This window comes from Megalobrama amblycephala, linkage group LG14, assembly GCF_018812025.1.
Source record: "Megalobrama amblycephala isolate DHTTF-2021 linkage group LG14, ASM1881202v1, whole genome shotgun sequence".
In the NCBI taxonomy this organism is placed as follows: domain Eukaryota; kingdom Metazoa; phylum Chordata; class Actinopteri; order Cypriniformes; family Xenocyprididae; genus Megalobrama; species Megalobrama amblycephala.
In genome coordinates this window covers 4,323,746-4,345,702 of record NC_063057.1, presented here as the reverse complement: position 1 = coordinate 4,345,702, position 21,957 = coordinate 4,323,746, and the positions used below count along the sequence as shown (strand labels likewise).

At 36.6% G+C, this 21,957-nt stretch overlaps 1 protein-coding gene and 1 long non-coding RNA gene across 10 annotated transcripts; one reads left to right on the top strand and one right to left on the bottom strand.

The window, feature by feature from the left end:
• The first annotated feature begins 1,611 nt into the window (after positions 1 to 1,611).
• Positions 1,612 to 10,148, top strand: LOC125246232. Its single transcript, XR_007179795.1, has 4 exons — positions 1,612 to 1,794; positions 1,955 to 2,106; positions 2,719 to 2,779; positions 10,006 to 10,148. It is a non-coding gene; the product is annotated as an uncharacterized LOC125246232 (long non-coding RNA).
• tnnt2e (troponin T2e, cardiac) lies at positions 4,498 to 21,952 on the bottom strand. 9 transcript variants are annotated; one of them, XM_048157148.1, is made up of 19 exons: positions 21,836 to 21,952; positions 20,111 to 20,161; positions 18,225 to 18,229; positions 17,288 to 17,308; positions 17,011 to 17,019; positions 16,798 to 16,818; positions 16,678 to 16,698; positions 16,286 to 16,303; positions 16,166 to 16,189; positions 15,520 to 15,546; positions 15,390 to 15,411; positions 15,221 to 15,278; positions 12,398 to 12,514; positions 12,207 to 12,284; positions 11,979 to 12,092; positions 11,710 to 11,822; positions 11,527 to 11,617; positions 10,155 to 10,195; positions 4,498 to 4,802 (listed from the first exon to the last, which is right to left on the bottom strand). In XM_048157148.1, exons 2-19 carry the CDS (start codon positions 20,146 to 20,148, stop codon positions 4,757 to 4,759), a joined length of 864 nt encoding a protein of 287 aa, XP_048013105.1. In that variant the 5' UTR covers positions 20,149 to 20,161; positions 21,836 to 21,952; the 3' UTR covers positions 4,498 to 4,756. The 9 variants fall into 9 exon arrangements, with proteins under 9 accessions (XP_048013105.1, XP_048013107.1, XP_048013106.1 ...); XM_048157150.1 differs by lacking the exon at positions 10,155 to 10,195 and adding an exon at positions 9,880 to 9,917; XM_048157149.1 differs by having other exon boundaries at positions 17,011 to 17,016.
• Between the last annotated feature and the right edge of the window lie 5 nt (positions 21,953 to 21,957).

Sequence of the window (21,957 nt, the reverse complement as noted above, 5' to 3'; positions counted from 1 at the left end):
TATATCAAAAGTAACCTGATCTGTCTTGTCTGTCGGGGTGTTGTCTGTCCTCTTTGCTCTATGTATCTTTCACTGCGAGAGAAAATGGACGTGTGGCGTGAGAACAGTGAGTTTGAATGAGAGTTGGTGGCCCTGCATGACAGCAGTTTTTGTAGTTATGCTAAACGTTATGTTTGTTATGTTAAACTCCCACATTTTACAGGTTCGACATCGTACTTTGTACTATGCACTCCGAAGCGCCGTGTCTTCTTCTATTGGACTGGGTCCGGGAGAGCTGCATTACAGTATTGCGCTACAGCGCCCCACTGGTCAAACCGCGTTACTGCAGGCCCTTCATATAGGTCATATGAGATCAAAAATACTTGTCAACAATTTTTTTATTTAATGTTGATAATATCGACTAATCGTTTCAGCACTATTCTGGATAAAATGAGAATCAAGATTTTTCCCCCCCATGATTCTGAATATAACACTAAACAAAATAACATGTAATTTACTAGAGGTTGTAACAAAATATTAATTGCTGGAAAAATGTTTAATTAATTTGAATGAATTATAAAAAAATGAATTCAATGACACATTAATAAATACTTGTTTCATTACTGGATGAATCAGTTGCTGCGTCCCAATTCGCATACTCTCCGTCCTAAATAGTATTCGAAATAAGAATTAGTATGTCCCAAATCGTAGTATGTTGAAATAAGTATTCCAAAGATACCCGGATGGTCTACTTTTTCCGGTTAGAATTCGAAGTGCAGATCCGTGCACACTTCTAACGGCTAATATTGCCCATAACACATTGCGCTGTGGACGAGGTTTCGATTAGAACTACAAATACGAATAAAAAGTGTTAAAAAACTACAAACATGACGGATGTGCGAGACCGACGGTTAAGCAGAGCGGTTAAGATAAAGGGGCTTAAATGATTAATAATCAGTATCTAACCTGACAAAAAGATATTTATTAAATGTTATCCACATTATATTTAATCTGCAACAGCATTGTGAACTTTTATAACGATCGTTTTTTTCATTAACTTTTAAATGAATCATTATGTAAACATGAGGAGAGTTATTGAAAGTACGTGAAAGACCCATGACTGGCAGATCAACGTGCGACTACATTTCTCTCCGAAACGGTAGAAAATTAAATTTAATTGAATGTGGATGATTTTAACTGTGACTAAATAATTGACAGGGCAGTTTAAACAGTTACAGGTTGCGTAACTAAGCGACAGAACGTCCGTTAAAGACGCAATTATGATGAGGTCCCAAAGCTTGCATATTCTTATGCTACACATTCCAAAGTATGTACTTTTTCTTTACAAAAACAGTACATACTTTTAGGACGTAGTATAAGTACGCAAGTGTTTTTGAACAAATCTTTTGAATGAATGATTCAATGACGAATACATTTTTTAACAGTCACTTGTCGCCACCTAGTGGCGTAAGATGTAATTAAAACTGTTATTGGAAGCGCCAAGTTAGGCCCCATTTACACTAGTGTAAACGAGCTTCCATACCTTCTCGACTTGTTTGTTAAATTAAAAAAAAAAAAAAAAAAAAAATCCCGCAGTTTTCCAATCGCTCCACTAGGCGGCACAATCGAGCATCACTTTCAGCCTGACACCTTCAGATCCTTGACAACATGACGCATAATATGACATTTTAATGTCATGAAAGTACAGATCCTGCAGATGACAGCTCAGTGACAGACTAATGTCACTCAGCAGCACATATTACAGGCCGTCAGCAAACTAAACCGACAAAAACTGCGATAAAGAGCAAGATTCGAGTACGCGACTCACATATAAGTAACTTTCCGCGTGAAGCGCTTCCGTAAAAGTCCTTATTTTTGTATTAGAGTAATTATATAAGTTTGTATTGATGTATTAGTGTTTTAAAGCCAGAAACGTCTGTCATTTACTGTCTCCACTCGCTCTCCTCTACGGCAGAATGACAGTGAGGGCGGATCTGAGAGTCGCGCGAGCAGAGAATGATGCCGCACGTGGGTTTGTTGTGTTTTCTTCTGCTCCTCTCTCACCTGCGCTCAACACCTGCCGCTTCCTCCGGACACTTCTTAGATGGATTAAGAACTTAAATAAAGGTATTTATTTTCTGACATCTCCAATTGAGAAACTACACATTGTGTTTGGGCTACTGGTCGGCTACTGGTGGTGTTGGGGGCGGGACTTTCGCTAGAAAGCATTTGATTGGACAAAATTCTTGTCGCGCAAGAAGAGTCATCAATATTTCTGATCTGTGAAATAATATAATTCTGTGGCGAGACTGTATATTTCTGTACAACACTAATTTAAATTTCATGGGGTCATACAATTCTGTTGATAAAAAAGTATTAGTATTTATCTAATAAAGTTTATTTTTAGAATAAATTAATCAGCAGATGTTGCACTAAGAGAAATCAGTCGCCTGTTCATTTTCTATTATAAGTACAATAATAAGCAATAGTATTTGCTGTAGTTACAACAGACAAGCAATCAAATGCAATCTGGTAGCAATTTTCAGACAGTGACTGGACGCTTAGATTCTGCTTTGCCCTTGGTTTTCATTATGTAGCATCTGATGTTTTTGTTTTATATATTTTTAGATCTTTGTTTTTCAGACAAACTGATAAGATACCAGTACCGCTGTTTTTAAATCCCAGTCTTTTATCATCCATAACAAACTTTTCAGTATCTTGTTATTTCTGTTTCTGCAGACCTTCCTCACCATGATGCTGCTCTCTGTTGTGACGCACCTGGAATATGAATCATCAGCAGGTGATCTTATGATTTTCTGTTGTCTCTTGCCTCATAAACTTATAAGCGTATCAGTATAATCTTTATGTAACAAAAATGTACTCTTAAGCACCTTAAAAGTATGAATGAAGATTCTCAGCATTATGTAATGAAAATTAAACATTAATATTCAAATTCTAAATATTTACTTATTTTTAATAGTTTTAATAGTATTTTATATCATATTTACATCATATTTTAAATATAATATTATAATACAATATAGTATTTATTTAATTGTACCTAGACACAAAAATATTTTAAATGTGTGTAAATGTATTTATTTCTTAAAGGTGCCCTAGAATTAAATATTGAATTTATATTGGCATAGTTAAATAACAAGAGTTCAGTACATGGAAAAGACATACATTGAGTTTCAAACCCCATTGCTTCCTCCTCCTTATATAAATCTCATTTGTTTAAAAGACTTCCGGAAAACACGCGGATCTCAACATAACACCGACTGTTACGTAACAGTCGGGATCATTAATATGTATGACCCCAATATTTGCATATATGCCAGCCCATGTTCAAGGCATTAGACAAGGAAAGGCAGTATTAACGTCTGGATCTGTGCACAGACAAGGTAAGCAAGCAAGAACAACAGCGAAAAATGGCAGATGGAGCAATAATAACTGACATGATCCATGATATCATGATATTTTTAGTGATATTTGTAAACTGTCTTTCTAAATGTTTCGTTAGCATGTTGCTAATGTACTGTTAAATGTGGTTAAAGTTACCATCGTTTATTACTGTATTCACGGAGACAAGAGAGCCGTCGCTATTTTCATTTTTAAACATGTGCAGTCTGTTTAAGGCATAAACACAACTTCATTCTTTATAAATCTCTCCAACAGTGTGTAATGTTAGCTTTAGCCACAGAGCATATAGCCTCAAACTCATACAAAATCAAACGTAAACATCAAAATAAATACTTTACTCACATAATTCGAAGCATGCATACAGCATGCATGACGAACATCTTGTAAAGATCCATTTGAGGGTTATATTAGCTGTGTGAACTTTGTAAATGCACTGTAATATAGTGGAGAGCTCGTGTGGCAGGGAGCACGTGATTTAAAGGGGCGGCGCTGCCAAAATCAGTGCATAGTTAATGATGCCCCAAAATAGGCAGTTAAAAAAATTAATTAAAAAAAATCTATGGGGTATTTTGAGCTGAAACTTCACAGACACATTCAGGAGACACCTTAGACTTATATTACATCTTGTGAAAAAGCATTCTTGGGCACCTTTAACGTTTGCAAAAATCTTGATTTTAATATAGAATAATATAGAATAACAGTCAAATTTAACTTTAACTTTATTAAACTCTTGAAACTAAAAAAACTGATTTTATCTTCTAATATTTTATATATATGTTCTCTGGCACACTACAGGTGCTGGGTTGGCATTGACCTTTAACATACCACTATAATTTATTCATGTGTTTTCAATTATCAGGTCACCTCACAAAAATATTCCTCTTTGCATTCTTATTACTTATATTCATTTCATTTTAAGGTCACTATTTAGTTTAAATTGGTTTATTATTAAAATCATATTGGCTCTGTACCTGCATCAATTTCTTTTGTGGGTTTTAGTAATACAAAAATCAGGTTTTCCTTAATGTCAAATAAACATTACCTTTACAAATGGAAAATGTATAAGTTGAGAAACAGTTACCTGGATGCTTTGTAGACAATTTGACTCTTTTAATGTTGCAGGGATAAATTTACATTAAATTTAGTGATAACTGCAAAATACTTGTGTTTTCAAGACAAAAACAAAAACAAAAAAACAAGCAGAAATACAACATGACATCAGTAAAACATGTCACTTTACTGTCTCTACAAGTGCAGTCAAACAGAACAATGGCTTTATAATGACTACAACTGCATATGTGAAGAAGGTGGCGAAGTCTTCTGGATCTCTGGGGTGTTTCGATTCGCTGTACGTTTACCTCAGCCTGCCGCCAACCTTGCCCTTGCCACGACCTTTGGCACTGCAAAGAGAAAGATAATTATCAAACCAGTTTATCTGGCTGCATATCATTTCATCAATCCACTGATCTACTAATTCACTGCGCTATGGGAACATAACATTATGCTACTTAGCGAGCTATGGAAATTATTTTGTGCATTTTCTAATCATAATGCTAATGCATTTCAGTTTTGACTTGGAAATGAGCAAATTTCTCTATTACAGACCTGGTCTCAGAACATAGACTATTTATCGGAGCATACCCTAATTAATATTCATGAGCTAGGGCTTAACAACCCCAATCCAAAAACTCAACATGGAATATTCACAAACTACTTTACTTCCATAATATGACACATTTCAGAGTAAAAAAAAAATGTAATGTGGGAATTTGTTGTATTGTGGAAACCTATTTCTATATGGCAGAGCATAATTAATATTCATGAGCTAAAGCTTAAAGTTGCGATAGTCTTTTCTTTTCTAGTGTGATGTATATATCAGAGTGAAACGGCTTGACGAACAAAAATAAAAAATGTAGGCCGGGGCTTGATTTTAGGGCGGGAATTGATTGGATGGTTGTGGTTTGCAATTGTTCGATCTCATGTGAGTGACAGGTTGTGACACAAATGTGTACAGACAAGAATTGTCTATTTTAATTTTGAAGGTGACTTTAAAGCTGCAGTGTGCAAAATTTTAGCGGCATCTAGCGGTGAGGTTGTGAATTGCAACCAACGGTTCAGTCCATCGCTCACCCCTCCCTTTCGAAGCACATAGAGAAGCTACGGTGGCCAACACAGGACAAAGATGTCGTCGTCTTACTTCTTAAGACGTCTTTATGTCTTAACCATATGACTACTACTACTACTTCTTTTTCGTGCATATTCAACATAGTGATGACGCAAGCTGCCTCTAAAAACACCAACGAAGAAGTAGAGCAACAACATAGTGATGAAACATGCTCAGTTGAGCAGTTTGTCCATTTAGGGCTATGAGATTTTTCTATGAGATAGAAATGGCTCATTCTAAGTTAATAAAAACATAACAGTTCATTATGTAAGGTCTTTATACACCAATGAAAACATAGTTATGTACAGTACAGTCCAAAAGTTTGGAACCACTAAGATTTTTAATGTTTTTAAAAGAAGTTTCGTCTGCTCACCAAGGCTACATTTATTTAATTAAAAATACAGTAAAAAACAGTAATATTGTGAAATATTATTACAATTTAAAATAACTGTTTTCTATTTGAATATATTTGACAAAGTAATTTATTCCTGTGATGGCAAAGCTGAATTTTCAGCATCGTTACTCCAGTCTTCAGTGTCACATGATCCTTCAGAAATCATTCTAATATGCTGATCTGCTGCTCAAGAAACATTTAATGTGTACAATTGTACAAAATATTTGTGTACAATATTTTTTTTCAGGATTATTTGATGAATAGAAAGTTCAAAAGAACAGTGTTTATCTGAAATCTAATCTTTTGTAACATTATAAATGTCTTTACTGCCACTTTTGATTGATTTAATGCATCCTTGCTGAATAAAAGTATTCATTTCTTTAATTTCTTTTCAAAAAAATAAAAATAAAAATTCTTACTGACCCCAAACTTTTGAACGGTAGTGTATAATGCTACAGAAGCTTTGTATTTCAGATAAATGCTGTTCTTTTGAACTTTCTATTCATCAAGGAATCCGGAAAAAAAAGTACACAACTGTTTTCAACATTGAAAATAATCATAAATGTTTACTGAGCAGCAAATCAGCATATTAGAATGATTTCTGAAGGATCATGTGACACTGAAGACTGGAGTAACGATGCTGAAAATTCAGCTTTGCATCACAGGAATAAATTACTTTGTCAAATATATTTAAATAGTACACAGTTATTTTAAATTGTAATAATATTTCACAATATTACAGTTTTTTACTGTATTTTTAATTAAATAAATGTAGCCTTGGTGAGCAGACGAAACTTCTTTTAAAAACATTAAAAATCTTAGTGGTTCCAAACTTTTGGACTGTACTGCATATTATATTGCATGTTTGTTAATAGATCCTACTAAATATTACACATTCAACCTTAAATTGTGTTGTGACAACACAACAACCCTAATCCAAAAATGATTCCTGTCCCCACAACCTCATGCTCAGCCTCAACAGCTAGACTGATCTTGATTTTGACAACAAACAATCAATAAAAACTGAAATGTGACTGCTTCAGGGCCGGTTCACACAGAATGCGTTTTTGCTGTTAAATGCATGAGATCTAGAGGCTTTTTTTTTAAAAAAAGTGGAACTTTTTTTTAGAATGCTGTGTAACTCACAAGACGCTGCAAAAGAGTTAAAGAACGGTTAAAGAAGTCCATCTACCACATTGAAAAACAATGGAAAAGTAGCGCAGTGGAATGGAAAAAAGCATTCTGTATGAACAGCCCCTTGAAAAAAAATAAAAAGACAATAGCAGTTCGCAAAATTAGAAGAGACACGTTTCATACACATGCAATGGAAAAGTGTCACTCAGTCACATGCAGTCCATGTTGCAGTCTTGCTTTGTCCTAATGTGTTTCTTACCCTCTCGTTCAGCCTACAGATTCCGTCTCCAGAGGCAAAATATTCATTTTGAACTTACCGTTCCATTGGAGTCTCTCTCATTTATGTCCAATCAATATATTTAATGTCTTCCCTAAGGTCAACATTTACAATACTTCATATTTATCTGCATATATGAGTGTATTTATGGACAAATACATGTACTGTATGTGTTGGCGAGTAAAGTACGAATGGAAGGAGCCACTTAAACTGGTCGTATTAGGATTGAGTGTAAAGATCCTAAACATTTCCCCGTTTGACACTGGGATTGAGCTGAACCACATGCTCCGAGCTCGCACCTGTCAAGATCGTACGGTTTCATCAGGCCTGGGATCTGAAAGGAGCGGGAACTGTTGAGGAGACCAAACTCAAAACTGAAGGGATAGTTTACCCAAAAATGAAAGTTCTCTCATCATTTACTCACCAGCATGCCATATCTCTGATGTATACCAAACAAAGATTTTTAGGACCATAATCTCTCTGAGTTCATATAATGCAAGTGAGTGGTGCCACTAGGTTGACACTTGAAAAACCACAAACAGCGATTGAGGCGGTGATCCATACGATCCCACAGCAATGGTGTCAATTCACCAAAAGGTATGAACTCCGATGACATCATCAAATCTCCCACGACGTGATTAATGTGTGTGTGGTGCGTTCAGAGATAGTTAGGCCTATAGTTTTGTTTTGATCATGAACCGTTTTTTTTGGTTCATCTTTAAAAGATTGTCCCCATTTGTAAAACTAAAATTCTCACAATGTAGTTGAACTAGCATTTGGTTAAACAAAACAAAATAAAAACAAACAAAACAAGACATGAAATTACCACTGTAACCAGTAGATGATGGCAGAGGAGCTCATTAGCCATTAGCCATTTCCAGTCCTTAATATTTTTTTTCACACGTTTTGCTTTAAATTTAGTTTTTTAGAGATTTTAGAGACATTTGTAGGAAAGGTCACAAATTCTCATGAAAAACGAAAACTTCAAATTGCGAATGAAATTGCACAGACAGCAAGTAAAGAGAACTTCCTTTATAATCACTGAAGCTGTCAGGAAGTACAGTGCAAACTCAGTGCGAAAACTCCCGTTTAAATCAATAAATCTGACTAAACGTCACAATAAATCTTTTATTTAAATTGTGTCTCCGCTCTGTGCACATATAAAACTTAGTAAACTTGCTCTAAACAAACTCATACAGCATTTTGAGAGAACCTAAGTGGATTCTTACTACCGGTAACTTAAACCCCTTTGATTGGTCATTATTTTCATCTGAAATGGCTGTGATTGGCTACAAAACTCAACGCTGCAAAAGATTGTTGTAAATAGGCACATTTGAAATAGGCGCCGTTAAACTTATGTGACATGAATATAACAGATGGCTTTAATTTACTTGCCTTTCTCATTTATTAAAGGTCCCGTTCTTCGTGATCCCATGTTTCAAACTTTAGTTAGTGTGTAATGTTGTTGTTAGAGTATAAATAAAATCTGTAAAATTTTAAAGCTCAAAGTTCAATGCCAAGCGAGATATTTTATTTAACAGAAGTCGCCTACATTGAACGGCCAGTTTGGACTACATCCCTCTACTTCCTTCTTTAATGACGTCACTAAAACACGTTACTTTTTGACTAACCTCCGCCCACAGGAATACACAAGAGTTGCGTTTGTAGAGTGTGTTTGTCGCCATGTCGTCGAAACGCTGTTATTTTCATCCCGCAGTCCAATCACCGGGTCTGATTCCGGCTCAAATTGATAGGGTAAAATTAAAGACATGTTTACAATAACACTGAGCGCGTGCATCTCCACGTTATGGTAAGAGGCGTGACCTTTCCGAGCAAGGTTCGCTAAGCTGCTGTCGAATCACAACACAGGAACCGCTGGCACAATCAGAACTCGTTACGTATTTCTGAAGGAGGGACTTCATAGAACAAGGAAGTCATCAGCCCGTTTTTATGACAGTGGAAACAGCGGTATACAGATAAGTAAATTATGTGAAAAATACTGTGTTTATATTGCACACTATAAACACAATCAAAGCTTCAAAAAACCACGAAAAACGGGACCTTTAAATAACTACAAATTGTAAGCTACATGTAGTAATATAACTCTGTTAACCTTGCAATAAAAATATATTACTTTGCATTGACCTGACCAGGCAGCCCAGGTATGGCAGCCGCCACACCCTGCCATACCCAATTGACACCCCTGTCCCATTATCGTATGGATAACTATTACTATCACTGTATGTGGTTTTTAAAGCATCAAACAAGCGACATCCATTCAATTGCATTATATAGACTCACAGAGGAGGCTTATTTTCCTGAAAAATTTCATTTGTTTATCTGAAGAAAGAAAGTCATGGCATGAGGGTGAGGGTGAGTAAATGGTGAGAGAATTTTAATTTTGGGGTGAACTATCCCTTTAGCAGCAACACTTCCTCTGCTTCCTTCATCTGAGCCAGACCTCATTGAAACCAGGGGAAAGTGACCAGTGTGGCTCAGGGTACTTACCTCTGGTGATCTTTGACTCTAGCCAGTAGCTGAGTGATCTGTAAGGAACACATACGGAAGCCTTGCTAAGCACAAAAGACAATATAAACAGGACCAGCTGATGGGGGAAAACCTGTGCATTCGCAGACGTCCGCTGCCTGATTGCAGCCACAATCACGTCACCTGCCTTCACCGAAGGACCGAGAGCCCAGACCCGACACAAATCTGACCGACAACAGTTACTGACAGCAGGCTACACAACAGTGAGGTGGCCGCCCTCACAGCCAGTTACTTACAACTTCTGTTGTTCATTGATTCGGGTCTGGAGTACATTCATCTGGAAGCAAGTCACAGTTTTAGACAGGTAGGCCATGGACGCCTGTTTATCACGGCGCCAAAATGGAAGCTAATTTACCGGCTAAGTCAGGCCCTGATATTAAGATGCATTTTGGTTGAACGGATCACAAGTAGACGAGGGAGACACTGGTGTTTTTGTCCGTCTCTTTTGTCCACTTTCAACCACTTCTCTCCTGATTTCTTCGAGGGGAGGGTCTATGGGTGAGTAAATATATGTGCTTTTTCAGATCTTTCGATCTAATGGACAAATAAGCTTGTGCAATTTACATATGAACGCGATCAGGAAAAACACAGAGAGCATCAGCTTTCGTTTATGCTCTGACAGCCGCAAGACAACGCCAAAATCTGTGAGTCTGTTAGAAATCAGGAATGGTGAGAGAACATTGTGCTTGGTACATTTTTTTGTCTTCAAACCAAATTTTTAAATCCCGTCTGGTGTTCCCCATAATGTTTAGTCTCCAGTAGGTGGAGATTAGGCTTGTCTGTTCGAATGCATTTGATCACATGAGTGTTTACACTACGAAAGCAATCCTGTCGAATGCATTTTCCTCTGGAAGTGGTCGAAAGTGGACAAGCTCAAAACGTTTTAGACCCCATTTACACCTGTATTTAGTGTCGCCAACTTGTGATCCGATCGATCTTAATACCAGATGTACCAGGCCTTAAAGTCAACATGAAATATTCACAACTATTTAACTTCCTTAATGTGAATATATGACAGATATTTAACAAGAAAAAAAAAAAAAAAGCTGGGACTTGGTTTATTTCTATATACTGAAAAAAAATGTAGAAACAATTTTAACTCAGAAATTGCTAGTAAATTAATTACAAAGAAATGACTAATAACACATTTAATTTAACATGAAATTTTGAGTAGTATTTTCTTGAAAAACAAATGAAGTAATCTTCGAAAATAAAAAATTTACAGTGTATGACAGGGCTTGATGTCATTTTTGGAGGGATTACCAATTATTAACAATAACACTAATAATATGAATTAAGAAAGTAAGTTAAGTTAAAAAAGGTTGTTTTCAGGTTGACTTTAAGTGATTTACGTCGAGTCAAACTAACAATTTTTTAATAATATGTTATAATCTACTTTCTGTAGAATTGTGCTTAAAAGATCTCAACAATAACAGCTGATACCAACATAAACAATTTGTCTTGAAATTAAGGCATTAGGGCAAAAGGAAATGGTTATCATGATGTTTGCAACAAATGTTATGCAAATCCCATATTAGCAGTGTAATTTATAAATAACATATATGCTATGCTTTTTATGTTGTTGTGTGAAGTTGATAACACACTTACGTCATATTTCTGTCTCTTCAGTTTCTCGCCGAGGTCGAACTTCTCGGCCTCCAGCTGCATCATCCACTGCCAGAGCTCATTGGCCTTCTCTCTGCGAGAACCAATCAGAAGCTTCGTCAGTGGCCGTTTACGCAACACCGGCTGACGCGAACGGTGATGAGATCACGTTCAGCGGTGACTTACTTCAGTTTATCTTCAGACAGATGATCGATGTTGAGTGGCTTCCTCCTATCCGCCAGGATCTTCTTCTTCTTCTCTCTCTCCGTCTGTTTCTTCGCCCCTTTGCGGCCCTCGCCCTGCGAGACATAAATGATGGTGTTTGATTCAGAGAGAGAGATGCAGATTCTTCCTGCAGGGTCTTATTTTCACATCTAGGTTATCCTTTTCCATGCAGTTTTTGGATCAAAATCCAACATCAAAACTTCAGGTTTGCTATATCTCTTAATTCAAACCTTCTGCTGGATTCCTCCGTATGTGTGTGTCATGTTGGTAAGAGCTTTCTTCTTCTTGGCGTCTTCATCTTGTTTCTTCCTCTGTTCCTCTTGCTCTCTTCTCTCCTTTTCTTCCTGTTGAGAGATCCGATGGAGAGAATTTCACTTATTTCCTCCATTTCTATTCTAGCACTCAGTGTTATAGAGGTAAATGGCTGCTTCCTATTGGCTGAAGGGAGTGTCACTCACGGCCAGACGGGCTTGTCTCTCCTTCTCCTTCTCTGTACGGACTCTCTGCTGCTCGGCTCTCTCCGCGCGACGCTTCTCCTGCAGACAGACGCAACACAAGACTGAATGTTATTTAGCATTTGAAGCTGTGTAATCCAGTTCTGAAACCCTTCTGGATTAGAAAGTGTTTTCAGATTATCGGATTAACTTACGATTCTGTTGACCAGAGCGATCAGCTCCTCTTCATCTTTCTTCCTCTGGATAAAATGAGCTTCAATCAGAGACTGAAGCTCAGATAAATCCTTCTCCTGACGCTTCCTGTGAATGTCCTATTACACACACACAGGTATTGACATAAAATCAATATTCACAATAACATACTACTTTATTGTAGTATGCAGTTTTGCAAATTGTGGATGACCGTTCACCCAGCTAACAAAAATATGTTCTAAGAACGTTCTCATTAAGTTATGAAAATGTTTTAAAAATGTATTTTCTTGGTTATGTGAACGTTAAGGGAACTTTTCATTTTATAATTTTGCAAAAATTCATGGGAACGTTACTTTTGAATGTTCTTTGAAACTAGTAGTAACATTTAAAAAATATTAGACAAATGTTCCATGAACAATGTATAAATAAGGTTTTTGAGAACATTATTAATGACCGGATAACTTTGAATGAACATTCTATTACCGTTACTAGAAGAATGCTTGTTCATAACTTTAAGAAAACCTTGCCAGAATGTTAGCTAAAGTTCTGAGGATGTTCCCTGCTAGTTGGGCATTAAAGGCATAATATGTAAGATTTTTGGAATAAAATATCCAAAAACCACTAGAACAATGTTATATATTTTGTTGACTTGCATACTTAGTACATTATCCCAAATGTTTCCAAAAATGTTTAAATCCAGAGAAATAAGCAATTTTAACCAGGACACAGACCGTGTCTGTGCGTTGCCTATCAATGACATCATCCCTGCGTTACCCTCGGTTTCCCTCTGTTTTATTTTGTAGAAAGCATGGAAACATCAAAAACGCTCTAATATATTATGTATTTTATTAGACAGGTGAACAACTCTTTGAATACATTAATTGACAGAAAACTAGTCATGTTATATAACTCAACACAGTAAGTCTTATTGTTTTAAGGTGCCATCAAACGTTTTTTTACAAGATGTAATATAAGTCTAAGGTGTCCCCTGAATGTGTCTGTGAAGTTTCAGCTCAAAATACCCCATAAATTTTTTTTTATTAATTTTTTTTAACTGCCTATTTTGGGGCATAATTAGAAATGCGCCGATTCAGGCTGCGGCCCCTTTAAATGCTCGTGCTCTCCGCCCCCTTCCGAGCTCTCGACTCTATCATTGCATAAACAAAGTTCACACAGCTAATATAACCCTCAAAATGGATCTTTACAAAGTGTTCGTCATGCATGCTGCATGCATGCGTCGATTCCTGTGAGTATAGTATTTATTTGGATGTTTACATTTGATTCTGAATGAGTTTGAGGCTGTGCTCCGTGGCTAATGGCTAATGCTACACTGTTGGAGAGATTTATAAAGAATGAAGTTGTGTTTATGAATTATACAGACTGCAAGTGTTTAATAATGAAAATAACGACGGCTCTTGTCTCCGTGAATACAGTAATAAACGATGGTAACTTTAACCACATTTAACAGTACATTAGCAACATGCTAACGAAACATTTAGAGGGACAGTTTACAAATATCACTAAAAATATCATGTTATCATGGATCATGTCAGTTATTATCGCTCCATCTGCCATTTTTCGCTATTGTCCTTGCTTGCTTACCTAGTCTGATGATTCAGCTGTGCACAGATCCAGACGTTAATACTGGCTGCCCTTGTCTAATGCCTTGAACATGAGCTGGCATATGCAAATATTGGGGTCATACATATTAATGATCCCGACTGTTACGTAACAGTCAGTGTTATATTGAGATTCGCCTGTTCTTCGGAGGTCTTTTAAAAAAATGAGATTTACATAAGAAGGAGGAAACAATGGAGTTTGAAACTCACTGTATGTCATTTCCATGTACTGAACTCTTGTTATTTAACTATGCCAAGATAAATTCAATTCTTAATTCTAGGGCACCTTTGAATCTTGTTTTCTTGATTTACCGCGAGTACCATGTTTTACCATACCTAATATCCATCTAGCTTACTGCAGTGTGCAACAAGTGTCTCATAGCAGCCGCCGAGTGAACGCTCAGGGTAGCATTATAACAACTTTCAACATACAAATGTATCTAATATGATAAAACAGCACTGCTTTACTCCACATACTCATGACTGGAAGAAGCAGAAGTGCTCATCTGCGGCATAATAAAAGCTCCACTGCTCTCCAGCCATGTGTCGCGCTCATCTTTCATTAGCAATCGCACCAACGGCCTCGTTCCGCTCCGATGGCTTTCAGCCCCGCCCTGCTTCATATTACAGAATCTTTAATACATTAGCTCATCCATGAATATGAGTCCCGTCGGATTCTTTTCCACCAGCTGTAGTGAAGGCAACATCTCCCATGATTTCGCAAAATCAAGACGTCGTCAAGCTACGCCTTTGTTTTGAATAAGCGACCTCTAGTGGTGAAAATTACATATTGTGCCTTTAAAAAGAGCACAAGACACTTGTTTTTACTACCTGATGAACACAGAAATGGTCGAAACATTGGGTCAGAGTGAGGCTTTGAATTTCTTTGTTCAATTTGCACCATCCAAATGAAACTTTCATTTGCCATTTTTTGTAATTTCTTCTCAATCGTCTCTCAGTTTAATTTTATAAGTTCTGACAGCAGGCTACTGTATCCTACAATGGGCTCAAATGGATCCTTCATTTCAAGTACGATGAATGAAATGAATATACGTTTAGATTTTTAATATTAACTATTTGATCTGACTGCCAGAACTTAAGACATTTTTACACTAGATTCAAAAGGGAAAATAACAGTTTAAATATCTGATATAATAATTTGCTTTGAAAAACGTGAGACGCGGGCAATGGAATGGGGATACTCACATCAAAGTCCACCTTCTCTCCTTCAGGAATCTTGGGAGCAGTGATGTTGGGCATGAATCTGTAAAATAAGTGTTACCCATGAGGACCGACGGTGTGCATTCTTCACGTATGAATGTATGCAGATAAACACATGACTTTAGTAAGAAAGATATCAATATATAGGACATACTTCGGCTTTGGTTTTGTCTCATCTGGGGATAAAACATATAAAAAACATCATCACTGACTAATAATATGCCACACAAAGTACTTCACATGTCGACTTTGGAGCGAATGTGTGTGATTTTAGGAGCAGTTACCTGCGGCCTCCTCCTCTACAGGGGCTTCTGTTAGAACATGAACAGACAAAAGTTCACATTAAGACTACTTGCATAGACACGTATTTAAGTTGTTAGGAAAAAAGAACAAAAATCCCAGAACAAAAGAAATTATTTGATTTTGAAACAAATGCTCGGCTGAATGTGACGACCCAATGTTCTGACAGTCTCAATCATCACACATGCGATTTAAATTAGCTGATATATTGCATTATGACAAACGAACCTTACAAATAAACAGTTTTTGTCCTCCAGCCTTCACAATGAGCCTTCATGCCGTTGTAATCACAGTAAACATTTGATTCAGATCACTTTTGAATCATCACATTTTGAATCAGTTAACAAGAAAATGAGCTGTCCTTCATAAAGACATGTTTTGTGCTTTTCTCATATAGTTAATCAGTAAGATTTACATGTAATGAACTAATGGCACTGGCCACCCAGTACTGCTCACATCATTAAGGTTGAACAGATCATGTTACACACTAAACAACCTGTCAGTCCTTGAGAACATGCAAAACTTTGCCTATGTTCTGTGCCAGAAAAAAAAAGAGAAACTGAATGTCTTGCTAAATGTTTGCTTCATAATCTATATTCTATGAAATAATGTAAAGCTGAAGAGCTTTACCTTCTGGTTCAGGTTCTGGCTCCTCTGTTCAGATACGAGATAAGTGGTTAAAGAATGAAGATTTACAAACACTATAAAGGTATAAATAACCACAATATTCTTAACAACTGAAATAATTACCTTCTACATCCGGAGGCTCTAATATAAGAACAGCAAATCAGTTAGTTTATCAAGACTGTTGTTTAGAGAAATTATAAACATGCCAAAAAATACTAAGATCTGCCATTCAGGAACAGATATTCTGACTGACAAACAAATTATTTTTTGGATAAAAACATGGAATTTGGAGAAATCAAATTTCAGTTTATGGCAGGAGATTTTCTTAGCAAATGAATCAGAGTTGCCTGAATGCAGGTCTTGGTTCAAATGGTAAGTACTAAAATGAAGGAATTTTGTATTGTGCACATAGTGTATGTGTTGATAGTGGTTTAAAGAGAGCTGACTATATGATATTATTTAAAAATCATAAAACATTTAAAGGAATTGTATTAATCAAATGAGGGAATGATTACCTTCCACCTCAGGGGCTGGTTCTAATATGAAAATATAACATGAAATATTAAAGACCTTGCATTGGTGATGGCAAATGTACAGAAAATCACCACAAAATAAAGGTCAGATTGATGCATTACCTTCCTCTGTTGGAGGCGCCACTATTGAAGAGAAACCATTATTATGGAGTGCGTTTTCAATATCATGCAAATTGATGTGTATGAAGATATGCTAGCTTTTGTTTTTAATGATATTAAATGGTGAATTTACTACTGAAGTGAATGAACAATATAACAATGGGTGCATAAATTAATGAATGCAAGTATTGCCAAGTATATGTTTTAAAAAATTACCTTCCACTTCAGGAGGAGTGAACAAATGAATGCAAGAAGGAAGGAAGGAATAATAATTGCATGAGTAAATGAATGAATTAACTGTGAGAATAAACTGAAATATCTGCATGCATTTATGTGAAAGACGCTAGTCTACAGCATGAAACTGACCTTTCTAATGGTTTTAGGCCACATATGCTGTATTAATATTATCTAAATCTAAAATATTTTGGAGTTAATTTTAAAATTTATATTCATGCAGGAAAAGCAACACGACACACAGTGAACACGGTTTTACCTTCTTCTTCGGTTTCCTCCACTACAGTGTGAACATAATAACCATTAGTAGCAAATACATTCAGAAGCATTTGATCAGTCTTTGCATAATCAAGATGCTGAATCACGTTAACTGATCATCTTTAACCTTTGTCAGAACATTGAGATCCACCCAACAGCTTGTAAATGACATTTTGAGAAATAGTTCATATTTCACCAACAGGCTAATGCCATTTGCATGTGACCACATGGACCAAATGATGTGTTAAATGAATTTTTGAATGTTTTACATGATCATTTTAACTACACCATAATGCAATCCAGGCGCATCAGAAAAACGTGCTTCTACTACCTACATTTAGTGTTAAACGTGTTAAATGTTATTGTCAAACGTGATAGCCTATATAATTTTTTAGCGCTACTCAACGAACATTGCATTTCGGAACTACCGCGATACGTACAACAACCAAGTGTAGTAAGATTCACGTTAATCAATTTCAGATAATGCGCTTTCAGCACCACTCACTGAATATTTCACTTTTTAAGTGTCATGAAATGTACAAGAAGAATTTGTCGCCAGAGGTTCGTTTTTCCAATGAGCCTGGGGTTCCATGATACTTGCAGACAACAAGCATTACATTTTACATTCATATGGACAACACACAAGAAACAAATGTGGTGACTGACATCTGAGACAATAGGAATTGGACATGGGCAGGACACACTTGACTTGATGTAACAATGTCACCCTGAACATATATTAGTTGAACCTTTGAGTAGCTCGGTTCTACTGGACATTTAGCCGAAGACAAAAGCAATTCTTGGGCATCTAATTTGTCTAAAATAGCACATGCACACAAGCTGACAGCACGCAAAACTTCCTCTGGACCAGCCTCCATTTCCATGAAGACATATTTAGTGATAGTGCATGAATAGGTACTCATCTCAAACTGGCTTACCTTCCCTATTACAGACGCACGGGGTGAACAGAGAAAAAGAAAAGAAAAAGGATAGGGTTAGAGGAAATGTTGCCAAACATAACATGCTAGAAACACTGCAATAATGATCCATAGACTCTTAAAGGGATAGTTCATCCAAAAATGAAAATTATCCCATGATTTACTCACCCTCAAGCCATCCTAGGTGTATATGACTTTCTTCTTTCAGACAAACACAATTGGAGTTATATTAAAAAATATCCTTGCTCTTTCAATCTTTATAATGGGAGTAAATGGCGCTCCTGATTTTGAAGTCCCAAAAAGCACATCCATCCAAAAGTAATCCATACAGCTCCAGGGGGTTAATAAAGGCCTTCTGAAGCAAAGCGATGTTTTTTTTGTAAGAAAAATATCCATATTTAAAAATGTATTAACTAAAATAACTAGCTTCTGACAGACAACCTACGCAAATTGACTTGCGCCAAAAGAGTAACTTCTGAAGCGATGTATGACGGAGTAACGTAAACTTAAGACGCCTCTCACAGTTAAAATAAATAGGGCTGGGCAACAAACTCAAGCTCCTCTTCTCTTATATCGAAATCCTCAGACATTTCTCTTTAAAAATACTTGTTTTAGACTTCCGGTGTTTTGTTTTGCTCGCTTCCATGTTCGTCAATACGGCATGCGTCGGGTCAAAGATCACTCTTTTGGCGTAAGTCGATTTGCGTAGGCCGTCGGGCGAAAGCTAGTTATTTTAGTTTAAGATTTAAATATGGATATTTTTCTTACAAAAACCCATTGACTGTGTTCATCTGAAAGAAGATAGTCATATTCACCTAGGATGGCTTGAGGGTGAGTAAATCAATGGATAATTTTTATTTTTGGGTAAACTATCCCTTGATAGCATTTGCTCATTTAAATCCAAACAGCGATTTTTATTTATTTATTTTTTGGCCAGGCAGTGTATATGTTCATGCTATTAAAGGATTAGTCCACTTTTAAATACACTTTTCCTGATAAATTTACTCACCCCCCTGTCATCCAAGATGTTCATGTCTTTCTTTCGTCAGTCGAAAAGAAATGAAGGTTTTTGAGGAAAACATTTTTCTCCTTACAGTGGATTTCAATGGCTACCAACAGATTGAAGGTCAAAACTACAGTTTCAGTGCAGCTTCAAGTGCTTTGAACGATCCCAGATGAGAAATAAGGGTCTTATCTAGCGAATCGATCGGTCATTTTCGAAAAAAATACAACCGTTTATGCTTTATAAACAAAATTTCGCATTGAACGTACTTTCCGCTTCCGCATTCTTCATAACGCTTACGCTGAATGTTCTACGCCTTCCCTATTCTACTTACGGAACGAACGCGGCGCCAGTTTCGTTTTTTTCCGTAACGTGAATTCAGCGTAAGCGTTATGAAGAATGCGGAAGTGGAAAGTACGTTCAAGGCGATATTTTGTTTTTAAAGCATAAACGGTTGTATTTTTTTTCGAAAATGGCCGATCGATTTGCTAGATAAGACCCTTATTACTCATCTGGTATCGTTTAAAGCCCTTGAAGCTGCACTGAAACTGTAATTTTGACCTTCAACCTGTTGGTAGCCATTGAAATCCACTGTAAGGAGAATAATCCTGGAATGTTTTCCTCAAAAACCTTCATTTCTTTTCGACTGACGAAAGAAAGACATGAACATCTTGGATGACATGGGGGTGAGTAAATTTATCAGGAAAAGTGTATTTAAAAGTGGACTAATCCTTTAAAATTTAAGGCATTTTAATGCAAAATAACTAATAACCAAATATTTTATACTCTTTAAATATTTTAAATATGAGGGAAGAACAAAACACTAAATTTGGTTAAGGTATTTATCTGACAAAATTATAAACGCTAATGACGTGATACGTACTGCACTTCCTCCTCCACCATTTCCTCTGTGTCAGCCATGACTAGTTGATTCCTGATAAAGTAAACAAGTTTAAGTTATGCATGTCAAATGAATTCAATTAATTTCCACTTCTTTTACTAACAGCAGAACAGTCTTGTCACGGTCTAAAAACCATCTTTAAAATTCTTCTACAAGTGACCCTGATCCCAGAGACAAACATAATGTTCAACACTGTTGGACCATAGGATTCATATTCACTACCATGTTTAACAAGCACTGAAAAAGCTGCTGTGCTGTCCTGTGTGTCCACCAGGAAATAAATCACCACACTATAAACGAGATGAATGAGTGAGGGTGGCTATTTTTGCCAGCTATAAACTATGCGGTTTGGAACAGGTGCTCCACACTTTTCCAAACAATGAACTTGGCTGGTCTCATCAAGGCCTGTCGCTCATTCTCTGTGTAAATCAAGAGTGCATGTGTCCTTGTCATCTATTTTTGAAGCACATTGTTTGTGAGGAACATTGTTACACAGCACCTACTGACATTAAAGACCTGTCTAGTTTAATGCAGCTCACAATGATTATGTACACTGACCCCAAAGAGTATATATGAAGAATTAAGTCACACTTAAAAATGTGTGAATGTCATTGCATTCGATAACAAAATATCACTCTTACAAATAAAGGTTCTTTATTAGCATCAATGGTTCCATGAAGAACCTTTAACATCCTTGGAACCTTTTCATTCCATTTATGAAGCCGTAAGAAGAAGGTTCTTTAGATTATTAAAATGTTCTTTAAAAAGTTCACTGAAAGGTCCTTTGGGGAACCAAAAATGGTTCTTCATAGCTGCGAAAACCCCCTTTATTGGAACCTTTTTAAGAGTGTACTTCACAAAATGAAGTTTGTTGAGGTTTTAAATAAAAAAAGCAGTAGATATGTTCAATATTGAGACATAAAGTAGAACATGTTGATAGTTAATGTGATGAATGACACCCATGTGAACTTGAGGAGAACCAAGTTCATACACCCTCTAAAACTATTGCAAATGAAAGAGCTTTAGCAACATTTAACACCATTTGGTTTGAATTTCGCTTTTACTGCAATCAAATCCATGCATATTGTATGTAAAGTCACCAAATATTACTGTAGCTCCTTAAGTTTCAAAGGTCATTAGGTTATCCAATTGTAATCATTTCTTATTTTCACTCAATAGCTGTTCACTATCTTGTCTGATGGAACTCAAACTAATGGCTCTTCACAGAGATCATCTTGGATAAAGGTTTATTTGACATTGAGTACTTGTGATAATGAGAGCGTATCAGAAGCAGCCAGAGGTCTGAGCGCAGCTTCTCTGACCAAATCCACCAAGTCTTTGCAGCAGATTAACTGTCTCACTTTGGAGTTGCGTGCGTTTTACGTTAATCAGCGAAGGCCAGACGTACTCCATCCGAAAGGCTGGAATATCACAGGCTGACGGTGGCAGGAATGTTGCCATTGATAGTCTGTATTAAGCAGCATTAAGAGAAAACCCCAAAGCACGCAAACCACCAGTCCCTCTGGCGAACAAGACAAGCATTGCATTGATGATTGCACAGGAATGAAGAGGGTGATCCTCAGGCCTGAGTTCACACATTATGGGCAAATTTGCAGAATCAGTTTAATCCAGTAGGCATGCAATTGTTTGAACAGATTTTAGTTACCAATGAACTCGGATCCAATAACAAAATCCAAAGTCTCTTACCTAAGATCTCACCAAGAAGAGAGAGAGATGGGGTCTTATCTCGAGGGTCCGTGCAGCAGACAGTTTCAAACTAACCCAAAGCTCACCTAATACAGACCTGCCAGATCATGTGACCGCACTGC